The sequence below is a fragment of the Conger conger genome, chromosome 7 (assembly GCF_963514075.1).
Source record: "Conger conger chromosome 7, fConCon1.1, whole genome shotgun sequence".
Lineage (NCBI taxonomy): Eukaryota > Metazoa > Chordata > Actinopteri > Anguilliformes > Congridae > Conger > Conger conger.
The window spans coordinates 31,840,623-31,855,747 of NC_083766.1; the positions used below are offsets into that span (position 1 = coordinate 31,840,623).

A 15,125-nucleotide genomic window follows, 5' to 3' on the forward strand; every position below is an offset into this window, starting at 1 on the left:
TATTCTCCATGTGGTTGCAGGGAATTTCATATTAGCACACTTTCATATTAACAACATGACACTATCACAGAAGGAGCGGATGTAGCAGACTCATGATAATATCATAATGAAACCAGCAAGCAGTGCTAATAAAACAGCTGAAAGTCTGTTAGTTTACACCTTTCTTTAATCAATAACATTAGAGATTTGCCTCAAGAGGAGAAGGTTATGATGTTTGGAAGGAAACAAACAGCGGTTCTGTAACATTACTGAAAAACAAATAATATTCTGTCATGGAAAGTAACACTGAACATGTTCAGAAAAAAAATACACAGTATCAAACAAATTGTGTAGTTTTGTTGGACATCAATCCATTTGTGTTTATTCCTGTTTAAATGTATGTGTGTACCACACACCTATCACAATCTAGTTCACAACACGCAGATGACCCTCCCACCCCCACAATTTACTTTGCCGAAATACGGCTTTGACGTATGCCGAAATTAGACTTGGATAAATAAAGAAAACTACTCCACCAGTAAATTTTTTAAATCTCCTGGTACTCAATTGGTAGTCTTTAATTCCTTGAATGTATTGAGACTCAGCAGATCCAATCCATTATACATAGACATGCAGCTCACGTGTACAAGTTCTTATTTGGATTTGTCCCTCTTGCGCTCCCCCTGCTGGTTGATGGACAGCAGTGCAATTCTAGCTTGATTTTCTCGCTCCCTCCTTACAGTCACTTTGCTTCTTTCTTAGTCGGGATGGCCCTCAGAGCCGTCAGGATGCTCATGATCAGGGAGGCCTGTTTTCTCGGGCTCGTCTTTCTGCATGGTCTCTGCACTCGGGTCGGGGTTGGTGATGACCCCGAGGAAGACGGGCGTTTGGCTGGCGTCGTCCAGCAGGGCGAACAGGAAGGGCTGGTTGGCCCTGAAGGAGAGGTTGGAGCGGGTGGTGGAAACGGCGGTGGCAGCCGAGGCCTCCGCCCCCTCCTCGTGCAGCTCCATGCTGGACTTGTGCTGCACGCTCGACACCACCAGGGGGCCGTCGGTGATGGCCGACAGATTCGGCACCGAGAAAAGACTCCCCAGCCCTGGGCAGGTGGAGAGACAGAGAGACAGGTGCAGTGGGGAGAGTCATTGTCAAAGAGAAAGAGAGAGACACATCGCCACGAAAGAGTGGAGGACAGTGAGTGGAGAAGAAGCTAGCGGCAACAATAAAAAACCTGTTAGTTGTCACAAGTAGTGTTATTTATTTGTTTGTTTTTTAATGTAATGTAGCACGAATATTGCTTGTGTTTATTATTTCCACTCCATTATAATCCAATGTTTATGATGTAAATGGAATAATGATGTGAAGCTTTGGCAATATATTCAAATATGGCATGGCGATAAATCATTCTTGAATTTAATTCAATTGGACTGATGAATGAGATGACACCAAGAAAGAGACCACAGGAAGTTTATGTGAATGTGTATTTCTGCATTCTGCAGCATCAGTGCCCATGTCTGCAGCATCTTTAAGCAGGTGTCCGTTCTCCCTTACCCATGCTAGTGAGTGCCTCCTCCAGCTCCTGGCTGTACTCCAGTTTAAATTTGGGCAGCCTGACTTGCATGGCTGTCTGGCCGGGCAGGCGGGCGTACAGGTCCGAGATGTTGAGTTTGGCAGCGATGGTGGAGACATTGACCTTTCCTGACATGGGCATCACCACTAGCAGGCTCATGTTCTCTTTGAAGGGGAAGCGTGCCACCTACACGGGGACGGATCGCAGGGCCAGTGTGAGTATGGGTGGCAGTGTGAGGGTTCAAGGGACTTTGTTATAAAAAAGGGGGTGAAGCTTAAAGATTCATACATTTCGGCACAGCACAGTTGTAGCCTTGTCTGAACTAAAAATGTTGAATGCAGATATTTTACCTTTTTAAACCAAAAGTCTGAAATGGAAGTCTAATTATAATTTAAATCTATATTTGATTTGCTGCCAGAAGCTAAGTACTTGATAATAGTCTATGTGAAAACAGAGGCTCTGTTTGGTAGTTCCTCTCTAATTGGCTTGTGCACCTGTGGTGTTGCTATAGAGTTTGGTATGAGACTTCCATTAGCATATAGTACAACACCCTGATGAAGCCAACATATACCAACACATTTGAATCTCTTGCTGCGTAACTAAAAGAAAGTTGAGCAAGGATATTTTTTTCTGAATACAATTACTGAACTCCTTAGATCTATGCTCCTCTGTTTCTAGCCCCAAGGGAGTTCAGCCTATTTGCATTTAAAATGACTGACTTCAAGACAAAATCACACTATTTCCCCATTTTACAAGTAGTATCCCAACCAATTCACTTTGTGTTATAGTGTTCATGGTCTAGCCAGTTCAGATTTACACTGTTATTTTACCGTCTTCATTTTATTTTTCCTACTGGGGCCGCAGGCAAGATATGGCTCCACACAATTTCATTCCTGGACTAATTTACTGACACCTGCAGATAATCAGCCCAAATTGCTGGTTCCATGTAAATTTTAGCCTCCAAGATCCCAGAGTAAAGTACCAGTGGAGGAGGGAGGGAGGGAGGGAGGGAGGGAAGGAAGGAAGGAAGGAAATGACTAACTAACTGGATTTGTGGACTTACAGGTTATATGTGGATTGGTGATTAAGGGCTTGGACTGGAGTTTGGCACACAAGAATGCACATTAGACCATGAACAGAATTCTAAAAGGTTGCCTTTGTTAAATGAAATTATTTCACTCTGACTGGCTCATCTCACACTTTGCATCTTGCTACATAACACTTGTTCTTGGATACCTCCATTTATTATTAATGACAATGGCGGCCTGTAGCGTAGTGGTTAAGGTAAATGACTGGGACACGCAAGGTCGGTGGTTCTAATCCCGGTGTAGCCACAATAAGATCCGCACAGCCGTTGGGCCCTTGAGCAAGGCCCTTAACCCTGCATTGCTCCAGGGGAGGATTGTCTCCTGCTTAGTCTGTACATCGCTCTGGATAAGAGCGTCTGCCAAATGCCAATAATGTAATGTAATGTAACAATGACACAGAGAGGTGGATGAAGGGAGATACAGGGGAAAATGAGAGCAGTAGTCCTACCTGAGCACCCAGCTCACCATCCATCAGCAGACTCAACGGGTATTTTTGCTCCATCATCATGTCAACGGCAACCATATTCTTGCTGTCAATGTAGAAGCGGTCTTTGGCAGTTAAGGCGGGGTTAAAGCGGGCCACCCATTCTCCTGAGTGGGAAGAGGGAGGGAGTAGTAGGGCTGGTTGTAACACTGGTTGTAATCTGTAAGACTGCTCAGCCTTGAATATTGCATCCATGATCAGATGGACTTTAAGAGATCAGTCAATTATCATTTTCATCCTCTTCTCAGAATTATAAAACCTTCACAACCTTGTTGACTTCAATTAAAAACAGATTTTGCGACAGTGCTGGGTGGCTCATTGTGCTAAAGCACAATGATGGTTCTGAATGGAGAATTCAGATTATGGCCAGAGGCCCATAGAGCAACGTATTATTGCCAATTGCATTGCCCAGGGTATGGGAGTGTTCAGTCGGTTCAATGCATTGCTCTATTGATCGGGCACCAATTGACTGCATGCCAGAAGTCACATCCATCCATCCATCCATTATCTTAACCCGCTTATCCTGAATAGGGTCGCAGGGGGGCTGGAGCCTATCCCAGCATACATTGGGCGAAAGGCAGGAATACACCCTGGACAGGTCGCCAGTCCATCACAGGGCACACACACCATTCACTCACACACTCATACCGATGGGCAATTTAGACTCTCCAATCAGCCTAACGTGCATGTCTTTGGACAGTGGGAGGAAACCGGAGTACCCGGAGGAAACCCACGCAAACACGGGGAGAACATGCAAACTCCGGACAGAGAGGCCCCGGCCGACGGGGATTCGAACCCAGGACCTCCTTGCTGTGAGGCAGCAGTGCTACCCACTGCGCCATCCGTGCCGCCCAGAAGTCACATATGAGATGTATTCCTTCCATACTCAAGCTTGCAAGCTTGGCTGTGGGCTGCAGTGTTAGGCTGGTGACACCACACGGTTTGGAAGAAATTATATTATTATCTCCTATTTGGCTACAAATTGTTAACCCTTTCCACTTTGCCCCCCAATTTCCACCTATTTTGTAATGTCCTATAAGAGTATCAATATCTCAAAAACGAATTACTGCACACATGGTTGAAAACGTAAATTAAAGAAGAGGCTTGGATCATTCAGAAATTTGAGGCAGAAAAAGTCAAGGACCAACCAATGTGTTTTATTCACATATATGGTAGTATCTTTTTATAAAGCATGCTTTCTAACATTTCTAGCAAAGGGTAGGAATCCCTGTACAAGAAGCTTACCCTGTTTTACATTAGTCCGGTACTGAGATCACTTAGCATTGCCTTTACGCAACAATAAGAAGTAGTTCAAGACAACATTTGCATCGGTATAGTACCAGCAAATATATAGTTCTCTTGAAAATGGCTTAACGGATTATAAAATAAAGAAAGTTAGTCAGAAAACAGTTGTAGCTATGTGGTTCCATAAATACATCTGTAAGAAATCATTTGCAAAACAAACATATTTTTACTGAACCGAAAATACGTTGGCCCGAAGTGCAATACAAGTGAAAAAAAAATTCATATATTATGAATTGTATATTCTTGTTCTTATATTGGAACATGTTTTTTTTTTGACATAGAGAAATGGCATGTGAGGGTTGTAAAATGTGTCACGGGGGAGGATGGAGTTTTATTGCCCTGCTTTGCAAATAAGAGGCTGGTAAGCATCTAAACTTCTGTTTTTGCTAACGGAGAGTCTTTTTAACAATCTGGCATTGCAGTTTTTTGTATTATAGAAATATGAACGCAACAATAATTTTCAACGTCGACGACTCAACCACAAGGGGGCAAAGTTGACAGGGTTAATTGGATATTCCAAATTCAGGTGGGAATTATTCATTGGGTGCTTATGGAAAAAAAACTGTTACTTTTATTATTTTTTAAAGAGGAGAACCCATATAATATAAAAATGCAAGTATATATGTTAAAACCTCTCTTTATGCCTGAAATCATTGTTATCTGTGATACCTACTTTAGTGAGTCAACATTGAAATTTCAGACACCCTCATCAAAGGCATGTCTGGGGATCTAAACCAACATCCCCTAGAGCACTGTGTTTCATAAAAGTATACGTACATACATTAATGACGTAAAAACTAATATACTATACCTGAATCTTGGATCTCCATAACATTGTAGGGAACACAACTACTCCACCAGAACAACACAATCTGCTAAAATTATCAATGAGTGACTGCTCAATAAGCAAGATGGCCAGTAACACTTTGAGAGAAAAGAGTGTAATCACAATCAAGACAAAAAAGCTCCGCTTAACCAAAAGGAGATTTTTTATTTTTTTCTTTCCCAAAGGGAAAAAGTGACAGAAAACCAATGGTAGGGCTTACCTTTGAAGTGCACCGCATTGATTAGCATAAGGACCAGGTTCGGAGGAAGAGCTGACAGGAAGTCAGTCATGTGGCCATCTGTGGCTTTTTTTACCCATTGGTTGATTTCCTCTAGCCCTGCTAGCTGCGTTGGTTCTGAGTCATATGTGCGTAGGGACTGCAGTATAAATTCTGGCTTCACCTTAAATCCTGTGAGCAGAAGGGAATTATAACAGGCATGCGGTGACGTGGTGTAAGGCTAATTTGATTTCCCCACTGTAGACAATATAATAAGAATAGCAATGATACATTTGTTCTTTGAACAATGCGACCTTCAAAAGAAGAGTGGAGATACATTCAGTCAGCAGTAAAGCAAGCAAGGAAATACAGTACCTACAAGAGCAAAGTTCTTTTAAGAGAAAAAACACAGTGAAATTTCCTCATTTGCCTCTTATTTTCACTCCATCTAGAAATCAGAGCAAGCATTCCCCTGAACCAGAATCCTGAAGGCTCAGCAACATCTGCTGCTTTTTGTCTTTGCCTTAAAATCACACTCAAGGCACCGGGTGAGTTGAACTGTGTAAAAGACTGCTCTAATTAATCAAATATTCTCCAGCCGTGCTCACCTGGCTGCAGGTAGATGCGTGTGGCGATCTTCATGCTGCTGTTTTTCAGGTGCTGTAAGAGACTGCGCAGGACTAGGTGGTAGCACGGCAGGCTGTCTGCGCTCAGGGACTGCAGGAGCAACCTCTCCGTCTCGTTCGCTGCTCCTGGGGGTGCGAGCAAGGGGGCCAATGTGAACATTTATGCCTCCAAACAGCCATGTCACCTCCCTCCATGCCAACACAACAGCAGGTCTCCTTCACTAACCTCCTACTCAAGGGAGTTTCTTCATACAGGCAGCTACTGTACACAAGCACTGATCCATTCAAGCAGAAAAAGGCACACGACTCCTGGATATCTATTCAGCAATTATCATACCCATGCCTGAAAAATACAGTACCCAGTAACACACTTTACATTTACAGTTACATTTATTTTCCTGTGATGTCACTTCCTGTTTTTGTCACCATGTGAGGCCTTATTCAAATGAAAGAATCTAACAGGTGGCGCATGCCTAAGGCCTCAGTTTGATGCAGTCCGCGGCTCGGTCCTGCCAAAGCTGAGCACAGCTGGCACACGAGGGAGCAGCAGCTTCACAAAGGTAACTATCATGAGCGATTTAAATAAACAGGGTACAACTGGCAACCAGTTTAAATTCTATCTAACCTAATGGGTTTTGCTTCTGTTTGTGGTCACCAAGCACTGTGGCGGGTGTGCTTGAAACGTCAACTGGGCAAAATCTATGAATTCTTGCATACAACCAACCCCAAGCTCTCCCGTCACCACCATCCTCTCACCAAGGGCCAGCTGGGACAGTGCTAGTGAGATGCTGAGGGGAGATATGATCACGTTGGGCTGCTCCGGCCCTGTCTTCAGGTTCTCCAGAAGCTCTAGACCCAGCTTCAAGATGGCCGCCCCCACTGCTCTCCTGGATGCTGGGCTGAGCTGTTCGGCAGTACAGCTCTCTTTCTTCCCATCCTCATCCTCCACCTCCTTCTCCTCCTTTTCTAAAGAGCCCTCTCCAGTTGGGGAGGAGGCATTGACTGCTGGGTCTGGGGCAGGTATGCTGGGAGCCTCATTGGTCAGGTCCTGTAAAAGGATTTAGAAAAGAGGTAGAAATAGAAGTGAAAATGTCTGATGATTCATCCATCCATTATCTAGCCCGCTTAGTCCTGCTCATGCTGGAGCCTATTCCAGCATGCACTGGACAAGAGGCAGGAATACCCCCTGGACAGGTCACACATCATTCACTCACACAATTTTGACTCCCCAATTAGGCTAACTTGTGTGTCTTCAGACTGTGGTAGAAACCTGCAGGGATATGAGGAGAATCTTGTCATGGGAAACACAGTGTCCTACACACTGCACCACCTGGGACTAAAGAATGTACATTGTAATGGGATCAGATTCCATGCAACTGTACTGACAAATGTGAGGTATGCATTTATTTATTAATCGAGTAATTGCATGTTTTGCATCCTGAATTATTCATTAATTTCATCATTTTTTGTTTTGACCTGATGTGTTTAAGAAGCATTTGTTCTGTTGTAAGATTCAAAAACATTGGCATATCAACCAGACGTATTTGCATTTATTTTGTATTTGGAAGGATTTCCATTAACTGGCATTAATGAGTGGGGTAAATGTAATTTCAAATGTAAATTAAAAAAAGAATAATTCTGGAAGCAAGCATTATTAATCTGTTTCAGACTGGCGGGTTGTTTGTATATGCTGCAGGTGCAGTTGGCAGAGTAACCCCATCAGTAGCATCGATGCTGTCATCGTTCAGGGAAGAAGCAGCCATGTTAAATGAACTTGCGTGTGGAGGGGGACTCACTGTCAGTCCTCGTCTGCAGAGGCAGAGTAACAGGAGTGCTAGCAGACGGACGTCCATGTCCCTTTTGTCAGCCTGGAAGGGAAAAGCACAAACAGATGATTAGAGAAAGACACACTGGTGTAATACACCGTGAATCACTGTCTTTCCCAGACTCATCCACTGCAGCTGTCAACATGGCTACTTGGTTTTCCTTTGGTTTTGTAGACTCACCGTAATGACTTGGAAAATTTCATTTTTATTGGGGTTTTTTGTCCATTATACTCATTAACCTGTGTTATACAGCTAGTAATATTATACCGTAGATGCCATACAATTCCATACATCCATCCATTATCTTAACCCGCTTATCCTGAATAGGATCGCAGGGGGGCTGGAGCCTATCCCAGCATGCATTGGGCAACAGGCAGGAATATACCCTGGACAGGTCGCTAATCCATCACTGTGCACAGACATCATTCACTCACACACCTCTGGCCAATTTACAGTTTCCAATTAGCCTGACTGTGGGAGTAAATTGGAGTGCCCAGAGGAAAATCCTATGAACACAGGGAGAGCATGAATACACCACTCAGAAAGGCTGAGATTTGAACGTGGACCTTCTTGCCATGAGGTCACAGTACCGACTGCACTCTTAGAAGGCAATAAATGACAATAAAGTTGAATCTAAATCTAAATCTGAATCTAAATAGAAAAGAAGGATTTGATATTGGTCATTTGGAGACAGCATCAAATTTATATGCATATATCAGGAAAAAAGTAAATGAGATGCATTTGGACCATTTGTTGCTATGTGCCATAGCATGCTCGTGCCACTGCAGTTACTTTCACTGATGGCTTAACACTCCAAGCATCCCAAAGCACACACCTGGCACACACTGACATCACCCAGCGTGAAGCAACAAGAGAATGACTGCTTCCTTTGGCGGGAACTACTTGATGAAATAATCACATCACTCATTGTGCAATGTGGTTGGGGCATGAAACAAATTTTTCCTGAATTTTTGGAACATTTCTGCGAGATTACAGTCTGGTGCTGAGACAATATAAATGAGAAGTAACATAAATGAGAGTCTTACAAAATATTATCATTCTAAAAAAAGCTCTGTCAAAGTCAGAAAAACAAATGTTTCAGGCTTGCTGCATAAAGATGAATTGGCAACATCCCCTGATGCTTTTCATTTAGTCATGGAAAACATTACATCTTGAGCAATGATACTCATCATGTTCTGCATGAATGTATTGAAATGGAAGATTAGGCTAATGTTCTTGAGAAAATTTACACGAATGCTCATCCACAGTCCAAATACTCTTTTAACTTGGACAACACAACTCAGTAACATTGCTGAACAAGGTTGTTCCCACAATGTTCCTAGTGACCATTTTCAAAGGTCATCTGTTAATGGGACAAATGTACTCACTGGTTTATCAAAATGCTCCTACTGTTTTTTGGAATGTTCTGAGCACCAAACAGTGTTGGGTAGCTGGGTAGGTGAAAGCAGATCAGGCATTTGTTCAGGAAACCTTAGAATACTCTTTCCCATTAGCAGCTGGTACTGTGGGTTCACCAAAGACCCCAGTTCCTGACAAGAGATAAGGCCTACTCTAACCTAGAGTTACAAAGTTCAAATGGCGTGGGTGTCAGGCCCATACTTCCCTGCAAATTCAGCAACAATGTTTCAGTTTAAATGTTTATGGTGCAAAGGGCATGTGGCACATTTTCTCTTCTAGTGAATAAAACTTTCAGACCCACAGCCATCATTTTTTAAAGCTGAATCAGCATTGGTCGGTTTATGAACCCACAACCCATACATACTAATGCCTGAAGCTTTAATCTCTGCCGAGTGATCAAGTCTTAAATGTCTCAGGGAAAGTCCTGCTGAATGTTCACACACTGCTGCCCATTACTGCAGTCTGTTCACTGCATCACATCTTTCCCACAGTATTAATGCAAAAAGACGGAACAAACCTGCCAGAGTCTTTTAAAAAGCATACATCTAATAGAATATAAAATATGCAGCACTGCAAAACAGCTGATAAGAGACTGATGCGTCAATGTACATTATCGGTGGGCATGAGGTCTAGAAAGAAATGAAGATAATAATGACAGCTCTCACCTTTGTGTCGTTTGAAAGACAGTTTATAATATTCGTTCAGCCAGTGATTGTATATTCAGCTCCCCCTCTATATGCTGTATACCTCCTCTATCTCTTTCCTTTCCTTTTTTTATTTTAATTTTAAATTTTTTAGGAACACCGTGAACAACAGAAAAAGGGAACAGTGGGGGAAAAAAAGCTTGACTTCCAGAAATGTCCGTCCCTTTCCCCGAATGGCAGGTCATGAGCATGAGCGTGGGAGTGGAGTCACATCCTGGGTGGTAGCATTGTCACTGTCTCACACTCACGCCTCCCTCTGCACCGAGTGCTGGGCCTCCACTCTCCCATCATTATGTACACCTACTACAGGGCACAGAATCTGCGCCAACACACACTTTCGCCCATTGGCTTGAAAACTGAGCTGGTCAAGCTGCATATGAGCTGGTCAACCAACATGGCCAAGCTGGTCACAAAGCTGGTCTAGCTAGGTATGAGCTGGTCAACCGGCTAGTGCTAGTAGCGTGTCTGAGCGAGCTACCAGCTGTTTGAAAACATAGCATGTGCTGGTCAATCAGCTGGGAGCTGATTGGCGGGGATCTACAGCTGCTTAGCAAATGATGGAAAGACAAAAGCCTTCACCACTCTACCAATGGTAGCGCACACCGGCAAGGCCAGTGCGCTTCCCCAAAATACACTCGCGTTCTGACCACGTTAGTGATCTGCACCAAGCTGTGAGATCTCTAAAAAATGACCTAAAGGTGTGCAGTGGATTGTTAAAGTCCGAAATCTGGCATCTTCCTTTGCAAGGAAAGAGTTTGATTACTCCCCCACCCCTGATTTCACACAGTACACAGTGTCACTGCAATGGCGTAGTGTATATCTTAGAACTCTCCCAGCTCATAGGGACCGAAAATAAATATCCTCAAACACCTAAATAATCATCATTCTTTTTTCACTGACACTCATTAGGAGCCTATCATTTAGAGAAAAGAAATTGCATAATTATTTAATTGCCATGGGTTGTTAATTAATGCCGTCCTCGTTTCACATTGCGTTTATGTAAGCCGGGAGAGAGGAAGAGAGCTTGGCGAGAACTTGACAGGCTAGTCCCGGGAATGCGGAGCAGTGCCACGCTGCCAAGGAGCCTCTCTCCAGCGAGCCACAGGAAGCTCACACAGGAGCAACATACAGCAAACAGCCATTTTAAAAACACTGAAAAGGGCTCACTTACCTGGCCAAAATCTCTGCCTGGAATGGAGAGGGAGAAATGCTAGTGCACACCGGAACAGATTCCCTGTGTCCAGTGTTGGCAGTTTCTCAGGCAGTGGTTAATATTCAGCCACCATTGATCTGTGCTTCATATAAGTCACAACTCGTTTGTAAATGTAAATATTGAGACATAGGAACCAGAGGTCAAACATTAATCTAGAAGAGAAATCCTGAAAACCAAAACAGACAGAGAGAGAGAGAGAGAGATAGAGAGAGAGAGAGAGAGAGAGAGAGAGAGAGAGAGAGAGAGAGAGAGAGAGAGAGAGATATATTCTTGTACCTTGATTGCTTTGGTCGGTTTGATTGGCTTTGTGTGGGGTAATATCACAGAGCCCCAAAACAAAGCACCCACTCATCCTGTGTAACCAGACATAAAACCATGTTTGATGGAAAAACCTACAGGAAACTGAAGCCCTGGTGGGCACTTAATGCCTGCAGGTTTTTGTGGTTTCCTTTCATTCAGGTTTCACTCAAAGAAATGTGCTGGAACACCCCAGAAACTAGCAGGTGCTGTGGCCTTTCAGGACTCATGCTGCGTAAATGGGAACACATAGTATTTCCGTTCTTTTCCTGTCACTAATATTCATTAATGGTGCAGATTAGCCAGTTGAAAATGTGAATTCCTTCGTCCAGCAGTTTTCAGCAAGTATTCAGCATCCCCTCTCTTTGCTGTGTAAACTCTGCACAACAGAAAAAGGGGGCAGTGAAAAAAGTATTCCGTCCCAGACATGTCTGTCATGTTCCTCGAATGCCAGGTCAAGGGCATTTAGCGTGGGAGTCTCTGAAGTAGCATCCTTCCTTCCTTCCACAGGTTTCAAATTACTCCTGATTGAAGAGCTGAGGTTTTCCATGGTGCTTTCACCCGCCCAGGCTCTTATAAATCAGCTGCAAGGAGGAGTGACTGTAGAAGATTTTACTTCAGTTGATTTCACAAATTATTTCTACCTCCTGGCTGAAGAGTTGCTAATTAGCAAATCTGAGGGATTGGAAGAAAAGGGACTTTCTGGCCCCTGGACTTTCCTTTACCTCCACACTTCACCTGTGTGGCTGCAAGTACGAGAGTGTGCCTCTTTGGTCTTACACATCATGAAGGGATGCTTCCTAGTGTGTGAATACCATTTCTGGCAATTTAGAAATGTAGCCTACTGTGTTGATGTTGCTTGTTCCACTTTCCACTTCTCAGTAAAAAAAGACCTATATTTCTGCTAATTGCTGTAATTTTACCCCCGGATGTTCCCTCATGGGTGCAGGATGAGCCAACAGTCAAATGAAATCCAGACCATGCCAGTGCTGACTGTGAAAGCTCCAGAGGGTGATGCCCAAATGCTCTGGGTATGGGAGGGTTCAGTCCGTCAGTTGTTGGGCAAATCCACATATATCTACAGTTATTAATTTGCTTCTTTATTCTTTATTTAATTCTTATATATACCTTAATTTAGACCACATTTAATTCCTCTCTAGCGATCCCTGCTGGTCAATCTGGCTCACGTGAAGTGCATATCAAAGCGACATACGAATGGTCTTCCTCCAACTCCACTCTGTGCAATCTCGCCTGTAGTCTGCAGAGTGAAAAGAAGCAGACTGGTGACACTACATATTTTTGAGGAAAGAATTGGCGGTTTGCACATGGATGCAGATAGTTGGCCAATACAAATGAGGGTGAAAATGCTAATTATGCCTAGCATGTAATGTAATGGCACTGGGATCAGCACGATGCACGTACTTCCCTTTTTATCTTGTGCATGTTGCATTTTGTGCATCTGCACTTGAGAGCTGCAAGTTTCTGTTATTGTCATTCCTATTAATTTTCGTGTTTTGCACGTCAGAGCCACATGTGTTTGACATCATTTTCTTTTTGTTACTGTCATTTTTTATTGTTTTACATTATATTTATACATTTGTGTGTTGCTGTGCTAATGCTGAACAGTATATTGACAGCCACTGACCACATTGCTCCCTTAATTAAGTCGGTGGCCATTTAGTAGAAAGGCGAACTGCACTTATTGTTTACTCCGGCCCGAGACAAGCCAGTGACAGACAACGCTTTGGGCTTCCCCCTTTTCTGTCTCTCTTCTCTTCGCTGAGATAATGATGCTGTTCTTCCCCAGAACACATTTCATCCATCTCCAAGCCCTTCTGTCTCTTTGTCATTTGCATTTTACTTTTGCTTATTGGATGAGATTGACTATCGCATTTGGGTTTCTTGGCTGGAAGAATGCGTTAGCTTTTCTCCAAAGCTGGAGGTTTATTGTAAAAGGCTGAGAGCACGAGAATCCCAGTCTGTCTTTTGCGCAGCGATCTGGGGCTCAATTTACAAGGCTGGTAAAATTGTATTCCAATGCTCCGGGCAGATGTCCATACATCTCTTGGGGAGTGCCTCTTTCTCTCCCTTGCCTGTTTAGATTTTTTGGCAATTATGTTTTGGGTGGTCCTGTGATTTAGGACCTGTGGGAACGGCAACACCTGCCGTCCTGTTTTGGCTACCGGAGGTTGATCTACATGGAATGTTGTTTTAAATGAATGTTTATTTAAATTCAGCAATTCATCCTGAGTTAATATATCGCTATGAGACCTGAGCGCTATGTCATCTGCTAGTGTTGTAGGAAATGGCAGTCTTGGGCCCATTGAGATATTATACGTACATTGCCAATGGCCAATGGTGTAAATTCACAAGCCAAGTAAAGGAATTAAAAAAAAAAATTCAGTTAACATTTAATTTTTCGAGTGCCACGGTGGTGCACGGCTAAGGCATCAGACCCGCGAGGGAGCGGCATAATTGGGGCGCCGCTTCAAGGGTGGGGGGAGGGACTCAGTGGAGAGGGTCACCGCATGCAAAAAGCGCCCCGGACTACCCCGGAAACATGGTCCGGAGCTTGAGACGATGTGCCTTGAAGAAGGCATGTCTGTTCTTTCTGCACACTGGGTCATCAGTGATGCATCGAGTTATAGCATTGTTGTATTGCGCTGCAATCATTGTATTGTGCCTGAGTGATGGGTATTGAATTGTGTTGCTCTGTCTGGGGGTGTTGTGAATGTGGAAGTAAACAGACGTGTCGAGGTGTGATCCATTCATACACAATAACGTCTATCTCTTTCCGGCCACCAGGGGGCGGGGTTGTAGTGGTGTTTCCTCAATTAACATGAGTACAATTGGCAACCAAATGGGAAAAAAACACATTCAGTTTTCCACTTTGTGGGCTATTGAACAGGCTTGTTGTTAACAAATGTAGCGATCGTCCTGCATATTGGACACATGACCCGGAGGGGACCGTGTTCAGCAGTGCGCTCTTCCATACCCCCGTATTGACACATGTTTTTCATCCATTGAGTTCCACATGCTCCCCGCCCACGCACGGCCTTTGCACAGAGACGAGGGCACACAGCTGCGGGTCATGCCAGAAGCCGACCCAGAATGCACCTGTGACATAGTGTCACCTCTGACAGCGCCGTGGGATAGACGACAACGGGTGGAGTGCAATTAGCCGTTTGGAGGACAAAATGAGCGCTTTTCAAACATTTACAGAGGACGTTGGACAGGATCAAGCTTCGTGGAGAGTGTGGGGCTGGTGGCCAATGGCGTCAGCCCCGGTCTGGCCCCACTGAGGGTGAGTCACAGGGGGCTTTTTACCTGTGAAGAAACTTGTGCTTTAGGTGCTTCCACACTGTCAGTACCTGATCTGTGGAAGAGCTGATAAACAGATTCTCCTCTACCGCCTGCAGTAAGGTGATAGAAAGAGAGAGAGAGCAAGATGGAGGGAGAGAGAGAAAGGAAAAGAGAGAAAGAGAGAGACAGCACACCATAGCACACCCACTCACTCTCTGTGATGCACAGGTAATCTCTCTCTCGAACACACACACATGCGCACACACACACA

At 44.0% G+C, this 15,125-nt stretch overlaps 1 protein-coding gene across 3 annotated transcripts; it reads right to left on the reverse strand.

Moving 5' to 3' along the window:
* Nucleotides 1-148: 148 nt before the first annotated feature.
* Nucleotides 149-11,321, reverse strand: LOC133133201 (alpha-2-antiplasmin-like). Of its 3 annotated transcripts, none has more exons than XM_061249284.1 (8): nt 11,213-11,321; nt 7,889-7,960; nt 6,849-7,140; nt 6,075-6,218; nt 5,470-5,658; nt 3,083-3,225; nt 1,528-1,732; nt 149-1,075 (listed from the first exon to the last, which is right to left on the reverse strand). In XM_061249284.1, exons 2-8 carry the CDS (start codon nt 7,943-7,945, stop codon nt 738-740), a joined length of 1,368 nt encoding a protein of 455 aa, XP_061105268.1. In that variant the 5' UTR covers nt 7,946-7,960; nt 11,213-11,321; the 3' UTR covers nt 149-737. The 3 variants fall into 3 exon arrangements, with proteins under 3 accessions (XP_061105268.1, XP_061105269.1, XP_061105270.1); XM_061249285.1 differs by lacking the exon at nt 11,213-11,321 and adding an exon at nt 10,003-10,206; XM_061249286.1 differs by lacking the exon at nt 11,213-11,321 and adding an exon at nt 9,307-9,329.
* Between the last annotated feature and the right edge of the window lie 3,804 nt (nt 11,322-15,125).